General features: G+C 38.7%; 2 protein-coding genes across 2 annotated transcripts; both read left to right on the top strand.

The window, feature by feature from the left end:
• Nucleotides 1-247: 247 nt before the first annotated feature.
• On the top strand, nt 248-9,481 carry LOC144665296 (uncharacterized). Its single transcript, XM_078526519.1, has 8 exons — nt 248-1,671; nt 4,348-4,398; nt 4,644-4,745; nt 5,324-5,422; nt 6,056-6,157; nt 7,096-7,200; nt 7,830-9,313; nt 9,345-9,481. The coding sequence occupies exons 1-7, from the start codon at nt 1,281-1,283 to the stop codon at nt 8,078-8,080; spliced, it is 1,101 nt and encodes a 366-aa protein (XP_078382645.1). The 5' UTR covers nt 248-1,280; the 3' UTR covers nt 8,081-9,313; nt 9,345-9,481.
• A 2,709-nt stretch (nt 9,482-12,190) lies between these two features.
• On the top strand, nt 12,191-19,782 carry LOC144665293 (uncharacterized). The gene is made up of 7 exons (XM_078526515.1): nt 12,191-12,753; nt 15,116-15,166; nt 15,407-15,508; nt 16,100-16,207; nt 16,833-16,958; nt 17,504-17,593; nt 18,137-19,782. The coding sequence occupies exons 1-7, from the start codon at nt 12,363-12,365 to the stop codon at nt 18,391-18,393; spliced, it is 1,125 nt and encodes a 374-aa protein (XP_078382641.1). The 5' UTR covers nt 12,191-12,362; the 3' UTR covers nt 18,394-19,782.
• The last annotated feature ends 17 nt before the right edge of the window (nt 19,783-19,799 follow it).

The following is a 19,799-nucleotide window of genomic DNA, read 5'->3' as shown; positions in this document are numbered from 1 at the left end:
CAAATTCTGTCAAATATGAAGTAATATGGAAATGCCAAATAACACAGTCAAACATGAAGTACTCATTAAACAATACTTGCGTTCAATCCTGGACATAAGTGTAGCTTTCCGTGTTGACATGGGCTGATGAGAATACCTGTAATAGCCCGGAAATGTTATGACTTCGGAACTCACAAAGTGCAATAAAAACTTAACAAGAAAAATTAACCAAACTTGTGACTGGTCCCAAGCGCGTGAAAACAAACGTTAGTCTTATAGCTTTGTTTCTGATTGGTTGAAAAAAAAACACAGCACGGTCGCCCTGATTGGCTAAAGTATCTTACATGACTTTTAGACATGCAGTCGATCTTCTAATCTAAAATTAACTCTACTAAATAAAGTGCAAAGTTCACTACAGCCCTTTTTCAGTAAATACGTCATAAATATTAAACATTATTAGCGGTCACGTGATAAATGCAAAGTAGGAACATCTGGTGACTCAACTAACCAATCAGCGATCGATATTGTGTGGGACCATTTCTCACGCCAACTCAGTTCCATTTTAGGAACACGGTAAGTTTTCGTAATTAGGTTTCCAAAGGATCGTGTTTGAACTTGTACCTTCAAGAGTAAACACAATTGATCAAATTTATCTTAAAGAAGTGCTCTGATAGAAAATATTTCAATTAAGAAGTAACGTGTGATCTCCAATGGTGTCAAAACATGAAAGACTGAACTCGCTGTAACCTAACATCTCAGTTAGGTGTTCATTTCACTAGCTTCTTGGCGGTTATTTTTAAATTGTATTTACTAATTTGAGAGTAAACAATGATGATGCAAATTCAGTGTGAAGTTTATTGTTGCGTAAAAATGGTCATAAGTGATTTTAACTTAGAAGCCTGGGAAACTAAATAAACACATTGAAACTGAAAGGCAACACAGTAAACAAGAGCTAACGGCAAAAAGTGATTGAGCACAGTTTTGCACATGCAGTTACATGAAGTTAATTTTTATGTTTCACTTAGATGTTATATTTTGATTATGTATTGTGAAATTATTGCACTGAAAATTAAATGAGCTGTTTACATCGGCAGGCACTGAAGCATAATGTTATTCCATTAAAGTTCATCTATGAGCGCTCAATATTCGCTTAGCACTTGACCCTTTTATTATTTGCTGACGTAAGAAACTTAATTTTTGACTTCCTGTTTTGAAATATTTATTTTATTTACAGCTAAAGATCTGGTGCAACAGCGAGTCCAAGTTATTGCGTCTACGATCTTGAACCTGACGGAGCAGCAATGCCGAAACACTCTAAGCTCCAAGACTGCGAACAGTTCCTTCAAAAGGAAAATACACTCACTCCAGAATCGGAAAAGATTCTCGAAACTTTCCTTAGAGTCTCAGAAAAAGGCCTGGACGAGTTTTTGGTTCTTATTCCGAGCAAAATCCGAAATGACGATTATTTGCATTATATCCTGAGATATATGAGAGCTCACAACCAATTTGACCAGCTCGATCATGAGAGAATTTTCAATCACAGCTTATTGCCCACTTTAGATAGAAAGGTTACCGAGCTACTTGCAGTTGTGGAGCAAAAAGACCGGCACGCATTTTGGTATCTGGTGCACTCGTTTGAGTCTAAACAGGAGCCTCTGTATCGACATCTACATGGACCCATACTCTGCTGCGGTACGTAGGTTTGTTTTGTATGTCAGAGTTAATGTGCTCTAAGAAATGTTTCTTTTCCTTTTATTGTTCAATTTAGAGATAGACATTAACAAACGGCTATATCGTCGAGTTTTGATTGTTCCGCATTCGCCGGTAAAAAAACAAAAAAACAAATGCTTTCCGCTTTCTTCACCGCGACTGCAACTTCTGTGATGCTTTTTACTTTTATATCAGTATACTTTCATGAATTTCGCCTTTTAACGTACCGTATGTGATTGACTTTGCATTCTGCACCCCTGTGACAAATATTCAATTGTATTATATAAATCTTCTAAAGTTTTTCAACCACGTTTTTTCAATTTTCTTGCAATGGAGCGATCCCTAGAGATAGTACCCGGCAAGAATAAAGTACTTTCTTCCGGGTACACCGCTATCTGTTCGAAATCAACTTTGTGATCACCCGACACGCTGCTGTCGTCTTCGTTGACAAATTCAATGTTTAAAAAAGACAGTGGATCTGTATTTCCCTTTTCAAGATGTATTTTTAATATTGTATTTTATTTTATTTTTTTCTTGAATAAATCATATATTTATGTTTCATGAAATTAATGGACTAGGAATCTTGATTGCGTACTGATCAAAGCTAACATAGAAAGTAGTGATGTCAGAATAAATTAAGCATTTTCTCATCAAGAGTTGCTCGGGAAAACCCCTTTATTCAATTGACAATACAAAACGATTTCATTTCACACGCCGATGCACTTCAACCAAAACTACAAATACTAAATAGTTAAACCCTCTTTAGTATCATGGACAATGTTTTTTAAAAGCGTTCGCTTGTTCCATGCTTTAAGAATGTGGTTCTTACCAAGGATAGCCTGCGTAAAACTGTCGTAAACAACCAGCCTAGAGCGAAGAGAGGCAGCTGTATTTGCAGGCTAGGTCATGGAGGAAAACTTGAAAAAAAAAAAAACCGCGTCAAAAATCGGTTACAGGAGGCAAAATTGTACTTCAGTCACATATATCCGGTACCCTACTCTAGGACACTACTGGGTTACTTATTTCATTGGCAATCTTTTTGAACAGGAATTGTCACTGTCGTAAGCTTTTCTCTAAGCGCCAATTAATTCGCACTTGGGACAAGTTTTGTAACAACTGGTAGATTTCATCATTAATGTGTCAACTGTTGCAGAGAGCAAGTGCGAATACATTTTTTTAGACGCAAAGCTTGTCTTACAATTCATGACAACAAAGAAGCAGTTGTGTTATGATTGGTCCTCGTTGCATGCATAGGCGTACGAGGCGGGGGGTCGAGGGGGGCTGCAGCCCCCCCAGTGCCGAAATTTTTCGGGCAAAATGCTTAGAATTCGGGCAATAAGCCTTGAGAGAAAATGGAAAATAAGCCGACAAATCTCAACATTACGTTTAAAACGAGTCACATCAACAGGAAAAGTATTAGAAATATTCCAAACTCTGTAGTTCAAAAGTCCAAAGTTCTCATTTATCTGCTTTCGTTTCGTCTCGAAAATTGCTATTAACATGTTCGATTTTTCTCGCAAAATTCTGCGTGACCCCTCCGTTTGATTCAGTAGCAATCAGCTTTTCCATAGCTTAAGCGCTTGCGCGCGGTGGATCCAGTGTAAGACCTTGAAACAAAGCTGATACAAATGTGATGAAGCTAATAAAGTTCTCAGGGCTTAGCTCAAAACTTTCAACGAAATGTTTTAACCCGTTCATCCGTGAATGTTTCACACGCTTTTGTATTACTTTCAAGTGGGGGATAAAACAATGTTAATTGGCTACCCCCAAAATACTTTAACTTTTGCTGAACTCGAGTGAATAAATAAAATATTTCCGAAGGAAAAGGATTCAGTGCATTGACACCTTCGCGGGCAACGCCACGAAATTAATTAAAGAACTATCGTTTCCTTTAAGCAAACAGGCAAGGTTTGTACACAACTATTTCAATGCACGTTTTGTTGCCCACATTTATTAGCCTCTTTATTCGGCTTTCAACCCATAGCCATGTCATTTTTTTTCGGGCAATAAGGTCTCCGCAAAAAAAAAAAAAAGGAGAAAAAAAAAAAATTTATCAAAAAACAAAAATATATTTTTTTTTTCAAAAAATTTATACATTTAAATTTGTCCGCTAGTGCAAATCGGCCCAAAGCATAGTTAATAGAGGGAAGCGGTTATATAAAAAAGAAAAGTTCATTGTTGTTTGTTTTGTTTGCTATTTTGGGCGTTGACCCTGCTCAAAACCTGACAAAATACAATTGGTGATTACTTATGTTCATGCAACTAGAGTGATTTCAGTTAACACGTGAAATAGTTATTAAACTTTTAGATACTATTAGACACTAATCCCATTGTTTTCTTCTGTTTACTTTTGACTATTACGTACAAACTGGTAGATATTGTTTCACGGGTTAAATGAAATCACTCTAACCAATAGAAACATTGCGATTACGTAATTCATACATAGTGTATGAGCGCAAGACAAAAGATGTGCAGGGTCGGGGACCTTCCAACGTAAATCTTGGCGTCTTTGTTTGCTCCTTTGATGTTTGCCGGGCTTCCCTCCCTTCCCTTTATTAACTATGCCCAAAGTTTACAAAGACATAACATATATCTTTCTGAACAACGGATCCTTAATTCCTGCTCAATCACTAACTTTTCCAAATATCTCGTACGCAGTGTGCAAAGAAATAAGGCACAAAGAGATGGAGGAGGAGCTAGATTCGCCAGGTACGGGTTATTACTAAATTTTAGTTTCTGTAAGGTCGAGTTGTTACTTCATGATGTTTGCAAACAACAGAAAAAGGGCCGGTGGTACGAGAGGGATTTTTGTAGTGAACTTTGTTAATCAGTCTGATCTTCTTAATTGAAACATAGTGCAGTATATAAAGTTTTGAGTTTGAGTGAACGAAATTAGTACATAACACTCCCACACTATTGTGAAACGCTTAATTCAATAATATTTTTTATCGCAGATTCTGTGGGTGAAGTCACTGTGTTCTCCTTCTTCAACGAAAAATTCTCAACAGCTAAAGCAGCAGTTAGTAGCTTTAAGGAAAGAAGGAAAAAAAGGAAAAGTAAGATACAGTTTTTGTATTGAGGTGTGGGGGGTCTCTTTTGTATTCGTAGAAAGGTCCCTGACTCGTACAGTGATTCTTTCACCTATGAGCATAATTGGGCACTGACAAATATTGGGTCATAGTCTTCTCCAGGAAAAACAAAAATTGAAAAAAGGTTGCTATACATTAGACACAGCTACAGTAGAAAACATCAAGACAGGAGTGATCATTCGCTTCCATCCCAATGTTGGTTTGCAAGATCGACCTATTCGCGGTGAAATCCAAGATAAAAGAGAGGTTTAGTCAAGCCTCAATGCGAAAATCCACAGTTATTTATTTTTCCCTTTATTCAACGCTGAATTCTCGCGATGATACCGTTTTTAGGGCTAATAATTTTTTTTAATCATGTTGTTGTTGTTGTTGTTGTTGTTGTTTGACCGTCCCGAAACAACAGCAAACCAACGTACGGTCGGACGGAGTCACATGACAACCAACATTTTTCAGCTCTATGGTTTTACCAAAGTTTCTCAGTTATGGGGCTCCGCTAGCAAGTGTTAGGACAAACATGCTAAAGTTTATATTTCCACGTTATCCAGATGCGAACAAGATATCTACCACCGAGGAAATTGAAAATGTCAATTATCCTTTGGATGAAGATATAGAGCCTGGGGATGAAGACTACACAGATGCCAAAGGTGTGTAACACTAGTAACATTGATCGATACACTTGACCTCTTCTTATGGACACCTTTACGACACTGGTACCTTTATACATCGGACAGCTTGCATGGTCCCAGGAAGACCAGGATTTATACACCGTAAAAGCTCTATAAATCCCCCACCCCCGTCTAGAACATAGATTTGTTAATAAGCTCCCCTCCTTCTCTCCCTCCCTCTCTTTCAGAGCCCCCTCTCCTTAGATGGTAAATCATGACAGTTCATGAACAAGTATAAACAAGGAAACTTTGCGCTTTTAAAGTTATGCATGCACCAAATTTACTTTTTATGGTAGAACTTTGTTACCAAATAGCACTAAAACATAAGAAAAATCCACTTTTTTCCTTATGTGTACCCCAACTGATATAAGTTATATATATAATTTAAAATAAGCCCCACCATCTCCAGCAAGTTCCCCCTTCTCTTCACCCTCCCCTTCTCCATAATGCGCACACGAAGTTCTCCCATTTATTGTTTTTTTATCAGAGAGTTTCGAGTGCATAAAATTTTGAGGATACAACGTGTGTTGTGGTTGACTGTGAAGTCGTTTGATACGCATTATGGCGTGTTAGAACTTTTCTCACCAGAAACCTTTTATTTGTCACTGACAGATTTGGAGAGTGATGTCACCGTGCTGACTTTCATCAAGAAAGTCGTGAAGGAAGCGTTTGAGGAAAAATGGAATAGGATGAAGCAAAGGAGAGCAAGGAAAAGTAAGTGTTACTTAACTAATGGAGCGCAGATGGAACACCTGGCCAGGGAAAGAGGGGGGGGGGGGGGGGGGGGGGGGCTGGAGGAGTTTTGTCAGTGGCCTACCGTAAAATTCCGGTTATAAGCCCCCCGCTTAAAGCCCCCCCCGGTTATAGACCCATCAACCTGAAACAAAAAAATACATCCGGTTATAAGCCCCCCGGATATAAGCCCCCCTCTACCCGATGACAGTACTGAACAGGGCTAAATGTTGCTTTCTTGTGCGTTTTTAACTTAAAAACGTATTTCGATCAACACTCTCTAGGCTTGTTTCGAAACGTTTTTTTCCTTCCGCTTATAAGCCCTCCCGAATAAGCCCCTCCGCTTATAAGCCCACCCAAAAACCCTTACCAAGTTGTATAAGCCCAGGGCTTATAACCGGAATTCTACGGTATGTTCCGAAATGGGATAGCAAAGCATTACATCAGTTTAGACTGTTGTAAAGCGAGATAGCAATTTACCAAATCGACCCATTTCTCCGTGTCTTATTCTTATAAAGGGAGGCGCGGTGGCATAATGGTTATTGCGCTGGACTCCGGATCGTATGGTCCGGCAACCATGGCAAGTCAATTTTACTCTCATGGTGCCTCTCACCACCCAGGTGTATAAATGGGCTTTGGCGAGCGTAATGCTGGGGGTAACCCTACGATGGACTAGCATCCTATCCAAGGGGGACTAGATAGAAATAGTCCTAGTCGCTTCATGCTTCTGAAAACGGGATAAGCTCGGGCCTGATGGACCACTAGGCTTGGCCTTAACCTTATGGACCAAAAAAATGTCATAGGTAGAACCACGAGCCATAGTCAGGTTTATAAACGCTATATTTTTGGAGACCAGCGTTTAATCAAGAAAACATGGTAATTATTAATTGTTCTTTTTTATGTATTAATCTATTAACTAGATGCTGCACGTTCAAGGCAGTCTTGTACAGGGGAAGCTTCACACGCCAGTTATACTTTGGATGGAGATATAGAGTCTGGGGACGAGGACTACATCGATGCGGAAGGTGTGTAACATAAACAAGTTATAAAACTGTTATTATATAACGCAGGCTTTGATTGGCCGTGAAGTCATTTTGGATTCGTCTATAATTTATGTGATCACGGTCATAACGCACTGTTGCAGTTTTTGTCTTTTTGTTTACACCTGATGCAAAAATAAGAGAAAGTAAGGGAGTAGTGAAGGTATACTTATGCACATGTAAAACCGATCCTTTGGCTCGGGTTTACGCTAATTATTATCCAATTCTAGCTACCCTAAACTTTCTCTTGTCATGCGCAAGGCCACGTTGACACGCACAGGCCATTTTCTATTTTCTAGATAGAAAGCGAATCAGACTTCTTGCTTTTGTTTTTAAGCCACGATAAAGAGTTAACTTAGCCGGTAGCATTATACATAAGGACAAGGAAAGTTGCTAGTGAATGATTGACTGTGTTTATTCCAGCGATAAAGTGAAAAAATAACCAACTTGTCCAAATGCAGCGTCTTTTTTAATAGATATAGTTCAATCAATTGACCATTCCTTATTTTACTCCTGCTTAAAGGGAGGACGGGGACCGCACACTAACCATTGCACAACCGCTTCTCCAACAAAGAAAGGGTTGATTTTGATTTTTAAAGCTTTTTTACCCTTAGGCTTACCTTTAGGGGACTTTCTACATGGAACAGACGAACCCAGGAGAGTTAAGGACGGCATCAACGCTACAGTGACGTCAAAGACGTCAGAAGAGCAACTCTGCGTGGTAACGAGGCGCAAACGAGCCTACAAAGCTGCCTTTACCACCTTGTCAGCGGTCTCTCTGTTCACCTTTTATCCACTTCCAGTATTTGAGTTTTTGTTCCTGTTTATCTATTGCAACCTTTTGATCCTTTTGATCACGTTCTGAGTTTGAGCTCCCCTTCCGGGTTTTCCTTCCCCTATTTTTGTCTCTCGAATCCTGATCTCTGTTAATAAAACATCTTACAACTTTTCTGTTAAATAATCATACCATTATCTTCTGTTGTAGATACATTGGAAGAAAAGTTGTAGAAAACCAAGGAATTCTGATATTTTACATGCAGAGGCGGTTATAATGTTTACCTGCCTAAAAAAGCAATTTTCATAGAGTAAGACTAGTCAGATCTGTTTGCCTTCGCACTGTGCGCGAAGAGAAAACTGCCTGTAGATATAATACCTTTGTAAATAGAGTAGCGAAAGAAACACTTTTATCTGTCGGTATGTCACCACTGTTGTAGAAAACAACACTTTATATATATAATCTTATATTCAGAAATATATCATGAATAGGCAGGCTGGTTCCCGCACCAAATATATTTGAAATAATATGCAAAACGAACAAATACCTGATTTGTTATCCGGTAAAATTGAAAGTTGTTCTGGGGCCGAGATATTTTTTTTAAAAAAACTAGATTAAAAATTGTAGCATTGCGTGGCACAAAAAACATATTTAATTTGATGACGCTTGCATACTTTATTGAATGGTATTTCAGGTGATCTAGTGCATAGAAATGAGCAATTTTTCGAAAGTCTTTCGAGTTGAGCTCTATAGTTAGTTAGCCAATCAGAGCGAAGATATGTTTTCACGGCCAATAAGGTGAGAATCCAAACTATTCTTAATTTGGGTCACGTGAGTCTTCCCGCGCTTGCCACTGGTTACATGTCTTCCCGCGCTTTCCACCGGTTACATGTTTTCCCGTGCTTGCAAAGTGATTACATATTTTCGTGCGGATTCTGATTGCTTAGTTGATGCTATTTACGGCTACAACAATTGGCCCAATGAAAAATTGTGTTTGACAGTTTTATGTCAGTTTAATGAAACCGCTTGCTCTAAGAGCAGAAGTTAATAATTTGTAGAATCAAAGTGGTAGGAAAATAGATGCAGGTTCATCATTAACTAATCTGAAATAAAGTTTGAACTTCCTTGTATGAGATAAGAGTCACTTTGTTCTAAAACATCTGATGAGCATTTTTCAAGGCATACTCCACCAAACTACAATTGCAGTCAGTGGCGGATCAACGGTGGGGCTCGGGCCCCCACTTTATTTTTAGGCTAAACTGAGGCCCAAAGAGCCGAGAAAAAAATATTTTCGAGAGCGGGCCCTCCCCCTCTTATTTCATGGTCTAGATGATCGGGCCCCACTTACCTGAAGGTCTGAATCCGCTGCTAAATTGCATGACCTGCTCTTGAACGAGATTTTCTTTTAGATATTCTCCAGTTTTCCCTTTTGACTATGATAAGAGACCCCCCACAAACAGAGATGATGTATTTGTTACAAGTGAACAACTGCACGTCTCTGTGGCTGTATTGTTTTTTAGATATCTCGCTAGTTGAGCCATTTTATCCTTGTTTGCATCAATCCGTACTTAAAGATGAATTACAGTCCGTACTGCGCAATCTCGGCTGCAATGTTTATGTGAGCCTCACAAACAAAGCAAAACTAAAAATTACGTGACAAACTTACCTGTTTCTTCATTATTAACGCCAGATATCCTTGCAGAACAAATAATAACAAGTAGAAGAACCTTGACGCTATTTCAAACCGACGTTTCAGCTCATCGGAAGTTCTTGAACGAAGCGAACTGTAATGGCGGACTAAAACACTTCATGTATGCTGTCACCGAAGTGTAACGTTTCAACGAATTCAAAACAAAAACGTAAACAAACCCCGAGTCTGCGCAGTACGGACTGGAAATCAGCTTTAAGTTTCCTTTTGCAAGGCCAGTAACATTTTTCTGAGTTGGGTCGAATGTCAAACCAGGTTTCAACACAATTACATCGTTTTCTGCATGAAGAGATCTTCCATGAACACTCATCACTTTTAATAGTGAATATCGGACAATCCGTCACAGCAGAATCATTTTTCTTAACAAGATCGCGGAAGGTTCTCAATAACACACTGAGCACATCACTCTTTGTCGTATCAGTAACCACCACCGTTTGCGGTAAGAGTCCTATCAGATGGTCCACCGAGATTAGTTACCATTTGATTCTAGCAGTATGCAGGACGCGTGTCACAAATCAACCTAGTAAATGGCCCAGCTCACAACGAGTCTCTCGTAGTTTAGTTGGTAAGAGCGCCCAACCGGTATCTGGGAGGCCACGGGTTCGACTTCGATTCCCGTCGGGGACGCAGAAATTTTCTGTGTCCCATGCTATTGTCATGTTGAACATCTCATCTTATTACCCTATAAATACTTATAAAATATGCTATCCTTTGGAATTATACCCTGTTTAACCATTTTGTCTAATGTACAAGCCACTTCATCAGCTTGCTTAACAGCAATTGGTATGACATTGTAGTGTGCGTAATTCATGTCAAGGGGTTCTTCTGCATACGCTTTCAATGTAGGAGTAGAATTCCTCAGAGGCCCTCCATGTCATCGCACGTTTCTTCATCGTACGGTTACAAAAAGTGATTCCTCAATTTCATCTTATTATTTCCAACGACACCCGTGTGTACACTAAGAAATTGCTTAGGTAACGCAGCTGGAAATTGAAAATAATGTCAAGGCGGAAATGATGCTCAAGGAATTTGAATGAACCCAAGTTTCACCAAGAAATCGGTTGATAAGTTCCAAGTAAGGAATACATTTAAAATAACCAAGATACATAGCAGAATTTTTAGTGCAATAGAACAACCAAGTAATTTACACATACTTCGCCGAAGAACTTGTTTCCAAGAAACACAACATCGATCTGTGTTTACATTCCAACATCGAAAAAGGAGAAGATATCATTTGATCAACTAAATTAAGAGAACGAATCAGCAACATTATTTACAGCTAACGTTTCGAGTACTTATATACATTTCCCAAGATAATATTTTGAACTACCAATATTTAATATTTCCAACCCAAAACTACGCTTTTCCTTATTATTTTAAATGCGAATAAATATCGTAGGGGATTTTCCCTTTTAAATTTCCCTTTTCAGATATTTCTCTTTTAAGGGTTTCTCCCTTTTAGAGATTCTCTCTTTTGATAAATTCTCCTTGTAAGGGATTTCCCCTTTTACATATCCCCCATTCCCATTCCTCGTCCCATGTTTTAGAGAAAATCGATGTCATTTTGCAGCTCTCTTGCAGCTCTCTTGGTCTTCTCCAGTTTGGGACATTTCTCTCACAGCAAGAATTTTATTTCCGTGCCATCATCTGAACGGCTTGCATCATCTGTTTCTAACAAACGATTTTTTAATATGACACGATTTTCCCCCCTCTGCTTCAGCACTCCTGTCTTTCACTTTCTGCAGGGATTTTTAATCTACCCGGTCGAGTGAAACTTTTACCAAAATATTCATTGAGCCTTTCTCAAATGCAACTACTTGTTGGATAACCTTTACTGACAACAACTTACTATCACTTCTTTTGAACATTTCCATTTGTTCTTGAGTTTGGAAAAGGAATGGTGCATTGTGTGGATTTCCCGGCCCAACCAAGTCGAGATAAAAATATCCACGCTGAAATCGGTAAATCCCCTTCCTTCGCTGGAATCCTTAACTCAACTCATCCGTAACAATGTTTTTCTCCAGTTCTTGAGGTCAACAGTTCAGTGGAATGTCTAATTTACGATTTTCCGTGTGTGTTACTAGGTTAGTAGAGGAGACCTATTTTTTTTACAGTGGAAAAAATATAAACGAGTGCAAAACGATAGTTATTCACATATAACCCTTTATGATTACCACTGTTTGATTACAACTAATCTGATCGCTGCCATTTTCTTCTTCCTAATCCTGACTCTCCTCTGGGAGAAAAGGGCCATTCGCTGCCATTTTACCTACCTTTAAATTGATATTGCAGTAAATTCGAGCTTAGGTTTAAATCAATTCCTCCATATTCTCCCCAAAACAGGAGAAGAGCGAACCAGACCCAGACGCATTCCGTATTATGGAGAAGTTGCAGCAAATATAAACACCGTTTCATCACCCTGTCCCGCCCTGAAGCAAGGTAAAAACCCCTGGTCACTCACCAACCAATCAGTGAGCGATATTTCGAGGGACCACTTTTCTTACTCCAATAAGAATTTAATCTGTGCCTTGTGGCGTGACTTGCTGACGTAGGTATTTAACCTGAATGTTACATCCTGTTATGAAATATTACTTTTATTTACAGCTTAATGTCTGTGCAACAGCGAGTCCAAGTTATTGTGTCTGAGAACCTGACCGAGCAGCAATGCCGAAACACTCAAAGCTCCAAGACTGCGAACAGTTCCTTCAAAAGGAAAATACACTCACTCCAGAATCGGAAAAGATTATCGAAACGTACCTTAGAGTCTCAGATAGAGGCCTGGATGAGTTTTTGGTTCTTATTCCGAACAAAATCCGAAACGACGATTATTTGCATTATATCCTGAGATATATGAGAGCTCACAACCAATTTGACCAGCTCGATCATGAGAGAATTTTCAACAACAGCTTATTGCCCACTGTAGATAGGAAGGTTACCGAGCTACTAGCAGTTGTGGAGCAAAAAGACCGGCATGCATTTTGGTATCTGGTGCACTCGTTTGAGTCTAAACTGGAGCCTCTGTATCGACATCTACATGGACCCATACTCTGCTGCGGTACGTAGATTCCCGTTGCCAATATTGTTTAATTTAGAGATAGATAGTTTCAACCGAAAGTCTATATCGCCTAGGTTTGATTGTTCCGCATTCGCCTGTCCAAAAAATAATAGTTTTCCGCTTTCATCACTTGCAGTTGCAACTGCGATGATGCTTTTTCATTGGTAGTTTTTTTGATTTTGACCGTTTAACGTACCGTAGCAAGGTGACTCCGCATTCCGCACCCCTATAAATCTTCAAAAGTTTCTGGACTACGATTTCCTCGAATGTTCTTGCAATGGAGCGATCTCTAGAGATAGTACACGGCGAGAATTACTTTCATCCGGGTGCACCGCTATCAGTGCGAAATCAGTTTCAAATCAGTTGTGCAAATGAGTTCACCCCACACACATGGCATGTAAATACTACATCAGATTCCATCACTTAAATAAAGGCTGTTGTCGTTTTCGTTGACAAATTCGATGTTTAAAAGCCACGAAGACAGTACATCTGAAACTAATGGACTAGGAATCTTGATTGCGTACTGATCAAAACAAACTAGAACGTATGATGTCAGAATAAATTAAGCATTGTCACATCAAGAGTTGTTCGGGAAAACCCCTCTGTTCAAAATTCCGATCCCAGGAAAAAACGGAAGTTGCATCGCTGGCTAAAAAAATATAGCGTTCTATTAGCGGTGGGTGGCATTACGAGTCGGAAAAAAGTATTCCCTTCACAAATTGGCCACGAATCATAATCCTTATACAGTCTATAAGTATAAAAATTAAGACATTCAAGGTCTAACAGGCTAGAGAAGAAATTCTAACAGCTTAGCGGTAAGATTAATTGTCGACTCGAATATATTTTGTATTCACCTTTAAGCATAACCTGAATTTGAAGCTTTGGATTTTGCTGATCAATAAAACGAATTATCTGATGATTCACCAGAACTTTTGAGAAACAAATTATGCTTAGAGAGTCGCTTTGGTTTGAAATCCGAATAAAAAATTTCAGGTATCGACAGAGAATCGAAGAGACACTCGCGTAAACATGTCTCGCAAATATTTTCAGGTATCTAAATTATGTTGATTTGTTTCGACAGAAAAGGTCGCATAAACATGTACCGCGGTTTGGTGTATAATTTCCCAACCATAAAAATTCCTAAACAATCGAAAAGCATTCAGTCAGCTTTAAATACATCAGTTTTATTTCACTAAATTTTTTGACGGAAATAAATTGCTTCATTAAATTTTGTGAACAAGATCGAATTTGACCAGCAAGAGAAGATATTCTCTGTTTATTGAAGTTTCCTGGTCGGTATATAATGATAACACACCGATTCTGCTTTGAACACACTGCTACATTTTGATACTACTCTAGAATTTGTGTGATAAGAAAGGATCGATGACTAAAAAAACTCTTGAAGCTTCCGTGTACACACAGCTCACCCATTGGCGTCTAAAACAACATTGGGTTCATATTAACTGTAGATCTGCTTTCATTTGTGAAAAATCAATTTTAAAATTCATCCCGCCTTTTGATCACACACATTGCAGAGACGGCAAGATACCTCCATTTAAATTTTAACAGTAACAGAATGCAAAAATTTAAAAATGATTGCCAGACGTGTTTATGCCCCTGTCGAATCGAGTCGAAACAAACCGCTCTGCTTGTTCATATTACTTGTTACTCAAATACATGTAGAATTAATTTACACCTGAAACAGTTTATGCCAATCACAAATTCTACTGAAAAAAATCTGTCGCATATTGTATCACTACAACAGAATTATACTAACGTTGATGTTTGCGAGACAAGTTTATTTTACCCCCCCCCCCCCCCCCACAAAATAAAAAAAGAAGGAGAACCAAAACCAAATTACCCAATTTACACGAGCAAGTTTCTCTATCGATACCAGAAATTTTTCATTCAGATCGAAAACCAAAGAGCTTCCCAAAGCGATATCCGTTTCTTTAAATTTCTTCTAAAATATTTAGCGGTTGCGTTTTATTTATCAATAAAATCCAAAATTGACTGTAAACAACCTGAGAAAACGGATGAATTTCAGGCAATGCTGGTGTGGGAATAATCAAGTCGGCAGCAAAATCTACCCGTCTTCTAAAAGAATCTAACCAGACGGATTTAACGGATTTAACCCCACATCAAAAATCGGTTACAGAAAGCAAAATTGTACTTCAGTCACATACCGGCACCTTACCTTACTGTATGAAAATACTGGGCCACTTATTTCAATCTTTTTTTTAAAAGAATTGTCACAACCGTAAGTTTTTTTCTAAGTTTACAAAGAAATAACTTGTATCTTTCTGTACAACGGATTCTTAATTCCTTCTTAATCACTAATTTTCTAAATCATCGTCCGCAGTGTGCAAAGAAATAAGACACAAAGAGATGGAGGAAGAACTAGATTCGCCAGGTACGAGTTATTAATAAAATTTTAGTTTCTGTAAGGTCGCATTGTTGCTTAATGATGTTTGCAGAAAAGAGAAGAAGGGGCCGGTGGTACGGGAGGAACTTTTGTAGTGAACTATGTTAAATTAATCAGTCTTATCTTCTACGTCGAAGTTTTGAGTTTTGTGTGAACGTTTTAGAAATTAGTACATAACACTCCCAGACTATTGTGAAACGCTTATTATAATAATGCTATTTATTGCAGATCTGGAGGGTGACGCCACTGTGTTGTCTTTCATAAAAGAAAAATGTTCAACAGCTAAAGCAGCAGTGAATAGGGTAAAAGAAAGAAGGAAAGAAAGAAAAAGTAAGATATACCTATTGTATTGAGGGATGTGGGTTCCCTTTTGTACTCTTGAAAAGATTCCTGACTCATAAAGAGATTCTTTCCACCTATGAGCACAATTGGGCACCGACAAATGCTGGGTCGTTGTATTCTCCAGACTAAAAATTCGGAAGAAAGCTTGCTATACATTAGACACAGCTACAATAGTATTAGCAGCTGAGCTAGACAGAAGTGGTCATTCGCTTCCATCCCAATGTTGGCTTGCAAGATCGACCTATTCGCGATAGATAATGAGATAGTATAGAGATTTAGCCAAGATTAAACGCAAAACTCCAAAGTTTTTAATTTTGCCTTCATTCAACTCTGAATTCACGCGATGATACCGTTTTTAGGCCTTAGAGATTTTTCATTCGTGTTGTTGTTTGACCGCGCACAGAAACAACAGCAAACGCACGTACGGACGGACGGAGTCACATGACAACCAATTTTGTTTTAGCTCTATGGGTTTACCAAAGTTTCTCAGGTATGGGGCTCCACTACAAAGAATGGAACAGATGTATCGCAAAAAATTGGGGATCTTGCAGCTAAAGTATATAACTACTTGTTGTCTAGATGCGGCCACTTCGAACAAAATTTCTACCGCAGAGGAAAGTGAAGACGTCAATTATCCTTTGGATGAAGATATAGAGCCTGGGGATGAAGACTACACAGATGCCGAAGGTGTGTAATTCCAATAACAATGATACACTTGAAACTCTTCTTACTGGCACATACCTCTATACTCTATACTACTCCCAGATATCTCCATACTACCTCCATCTGTGTGTAAGCAGGAGCAATGGGCTCCTGATTTAAGTTACAATTTTTTAATAAGATTCGCCCCCCCCCCCCCCAAAAAAAAAAAATCCTTAGATGGTATATCATGACAATTTATGAACAAGAAAGCAAGGCAACTTCGCGCTTCCTCTTGTAAGGTTTGAAAAAATATTAGCCTTTTAAATTAAAGCAGCTAAGTCATGTACACGCATCTTGACAAAACTGGCAAGTTTTTTCAAGTTTGTCATTCGTAATCCGTCTTAATCTTCGTCAGTGGAAACCGTCCATGTTTATTTTCGGGGTTTAATTACTCCTTTCCTTTATTTTGAAAGTTATCTGAAAGATGACTTAAAATATCGTGACACTGCTCCTTGGGTTCTGCATTCTTATATAATACAGAGAGCCAGTTCTGCCCTTTAAATGTCTGTATAAAAGAGGTGTATTATTAGTGTATGTGGTTGGTTGTGAAGCCGTTTCGTACATGGTTTTAACGTATTGTTGCTTTTCTCACCAATAACCTTAATCACAGATCTAGAGAGTGACTTCACTGTGCTGTCTTTCATAAAGAAAGTCGTGAAGGAAACAATCGAGGAAAAATGCTCAACAGCTAAAGCAGCTGTGAATAGGATGAGGGAAAGAAGGAAAGCAAGTAAAAGTAAGTGTCCCTCTTGGCGATAGGTATTTAAAAAATCGACCGCATCTTTCCATGGTATTACTCTGACTATTCCGATAAAGGGAGGCGCGGTGGCCAAATGCTTTGCGCGCTTGATCGAGCGGTTCGGGTTCGAGCCCTGGCCGGGATCAGTGTGTTCTGTTCTAGGGCAAGACACTTCACTCTGGCAGTACCTCTCTCCACCAAGATGTATAAATGGGTACGTACCGACGAATTTAATGCTGAGAAGTAACCCTACAATGGACTAGCATCCCGTCCAGGGGGGAGGGGGTGTAGAAATGCCCTTAGTCGCTTCATGCTACTGAAACTGTGATAAGCGCCTACCTGACGGGTCACTAGGCTCTACCTTTAGGCAGTCTTTATCTACATTCTTATTCATTCTTATAGACCAAAAACTGTCATAAGTAGCACCACGAGCCATAGCCGAGATTTTTCTCTGGAAAGTTTTGGATACCGGCGTATAATCATGGAAATATGGTACTTATTAATTAATTGTTTTTTTTTAAATGTATTAATTTATTACCTAGATGCTGCACGTTCAGGGGAAGCCTCCCACGTCAGTTATACTTTGGATGAGGATATGAAGTCTGGGTACGAGGACTTAATTGATGCGGAAGGTTTGTTACATAAACAAATTAAAAAAACGGTGATTATATAACGCGGGCTTTGATTGGCCGTGAAGTCGTTTTGGATGCGTCTATAAGTGATCACGGATATTAGGCATTGGTGCATTTTTTTGCTTTTTGTTTACACCTGATTATCTATGTAAATATACAAGGCATTTTCTATTTCACGGATAGAAACACAATTAGACTTCTTGCTTTTGTTTTAATGCCACGAACGAAAGTTAACTCAGGTGGCTGGCTATTCGGTCGTGGAAATAGAGAGCGAGCTCGAGTGATCCAGTTGACATATAATTCATCGTTGAGGTCAAGGACAGTTGCTAGCGCTCTTCTGTTCTTTCCGTCTTTTATTCCAACTTTTAAGTAAGAGAATGATGACAGAATGATGGCAGTTCCACTCAATTACCATTCCTCATTTTACTCCTGCGTTGAGAGAGGAACCTTGAGAGTAAATGCGTCTTAACACTAACCATCGTACAACCGCTACTCTAAAAAGACGAAGGGTTGATTTTGATTTTTAAAGCTTTTTTCCCTTAGGCTTACCTTTAAGGGACTTTCTCCATGAAACAGACGAACCAAGGAGAGTTAAGGATGACGTCAACGCTACCAAGGACCGGCCAATAGTGACGTCAGAACAGCAGCTCTGTGTGCTAACGAGGCGCAAACGAGCCTACAAAGCTGCCTTTACCACCTTGTCAGCGGTCTCGCTGTTCACCTTCTATCCACTTCCGGCGTTTGATTTTTTGTTCTTGTTTATCTATTGCAACCTTTTGATCCTTTTGATCACGTTCTGAGTTTGAGCGCCCCTTCCGGATTTCCCTTCTCCTTCCTGTTCGATAACTCTTAAATATTTTCGTCTCAATACCAAGTGAATGATATATCTTAAAACTTTGTCTGTAAAATAATCATACCATTATCTTCTGTTGTAGATACATTGAAAGGAAAATAATGAAAACCAAGGAATTATGATATTTTATATGTAGCCGCGGTTATAATATTTAGCTGCTTGATATAGCAATTTCCATAGAGTAAAACTAATCAGACAGCTGTATATTTGATAAAATTTTATATTTGTTTGCCTTCGCTCTGTGCGCGAAGAGAAAACTGCCCGTAGATATAACGTTGTTGTAAATAGAGTGTTATCTGTCGGTATGGCACCACTGTTGCAGATAACAACACTTTAGTATATGTAATAGGCAGGCTAGGTTGGTTCCTGCAGCGAATTCATTTTGAAATAGATAGAAAATTCCGTGCACCAATCAGAGCGAAGATGTGTTTTCACGGCCAATCAAGGGAGAAACCAAACCAATCTTGATTTGGGTCACGTGACTCGCGCTTGACAATGGTTACATGTTTTCCCGCGCTTTTCCACCTGTTACATGTTTTCCTGCGCTCGTCACTTATAACATGTTCTCGCTTTGAATTCTGATTGGTTAATGATACTTTTTAGGACTTCAACGATTGGACGAATGGTTTTGGCGGTTTACATCAGTGTTTTTAAACCGCTCGATCTAAAAGCAGAAAACAATTTGTAAAATAGGTAGCAAAATAGATGCAGGTTCATATTAAAATTTGAAATAAAAGTTTGAGCTTTTTTTGTTTGAAACAAGGTGCTATTATTTGCAGTATTTAATATCAGTACTCAACAGAAAGAATGCTTGCTGATTTGTCCAAAGAACGCAGCAGTACAAATAGAGAACAAATATACGTTTCAACCAAAAAGACTGACTATAGGAAGAGGGGCCTGAAGGGCTAAAATGGGTACTGGGATTTGCCTATTTTTCACTGAAAAAAAAATTAGATTTGGGTCACTGGGAGAGGTTATCACAAATAAAAACATGGTAATTTTACAGGTTGGCAAAAAATAGGCCGAGAAATGGTATTTAGGCAAAATTTGGGCTGGGAAATGACAAGATGACAAGGATCAGGAATTTTTTAAGTTTTCTGAACGACTGTCATGAGTCCATTTTAAAATCAGCTATGAAAATTCTAGTAGCAAATCAACTGAAATCAAATCAAGTTAATGATATTCGTTACATGCTCTTTACCTGGCTGCTCTACGTTTTTCTAAGTTATAAGTATTGATATTGTTAGAAAAAATAAGTCGTTCATGGTCTTAAAGAGTCATAAAAAGGATAAGCATTCCTTTAAAAAAGAGTAAATAAAAAAACGCTTTTCTTACCTCAGTCTTCAAAATGCT

Source organism: Oculina patagonica, chromosome 9 (assembly GCF_052425735.1).
Source record: "Oculina patagonica isolate OP01 chromosome 9, crgOcupat, whole genome shotgun sequence".
Classification (NCBI taxonomy): domain Eukaryota; kingdom Metazoa; phylum Cnidaria; class Anthozoa; order Scleractinia; family Oculinidae; genus Oculina; species Oculina patagonica.
This window is presented reverse-complemented; position numbering and strand designations above follow the sequence as displayed.

What these genes read in the sequence shown, in the direction of transcription:
- LOC144665296 (XM_078526519.1), top strand. Translation starts at nt 1,281, where the DNA reads ATGCCGAAACACTCTAAGCTCCAAGACTGCGAACAGTTCCTTCAAAAG. An exon ending in TGGACCCATACTCTGCTGCG is followed by an intron (nt 1,672 to 4,347) that starts GTACGTAGGTTT and finishes TCTCGTACGCAG; the next exon opens with TGTGCAAAGAAATAAGGCAC. An exon ending in GCAAAGGAGAGCAAGGAAAA is followed by an intron (nt 6,158 to 7,095) that starts GTAAGTGTTACT and finishes TCTATTAACTAG; the next exon opens with ATGCTGCACGTTCAAGGCAG.
- LOC144665293 (XM_078526515.1), top strand. Translation starts at nt 12,363, where the DNA reads ATGCCGAAACACTCAAAGCTCCAAGACTGCGAACAGTTCCTTCAAAAG. An exon ending in TGGACCCATACTCTGCTGCG is followed by an intron (nt 12,754 to 15,115) that starts GTACGTAGATTC and finishes CATCGTCCGCAG; the next exon opens with TGTGCAAAGAAATAAGACAC. An exon ending in AAGAAGGAAAGAAAGAAAAA is followed by an intron (nt 15,509 to 16,099) that starts GTAAGATATACC and finishes CTTGTTGTCTAG; the next exon opens with ATGCGGCCACTTCGAACAAA.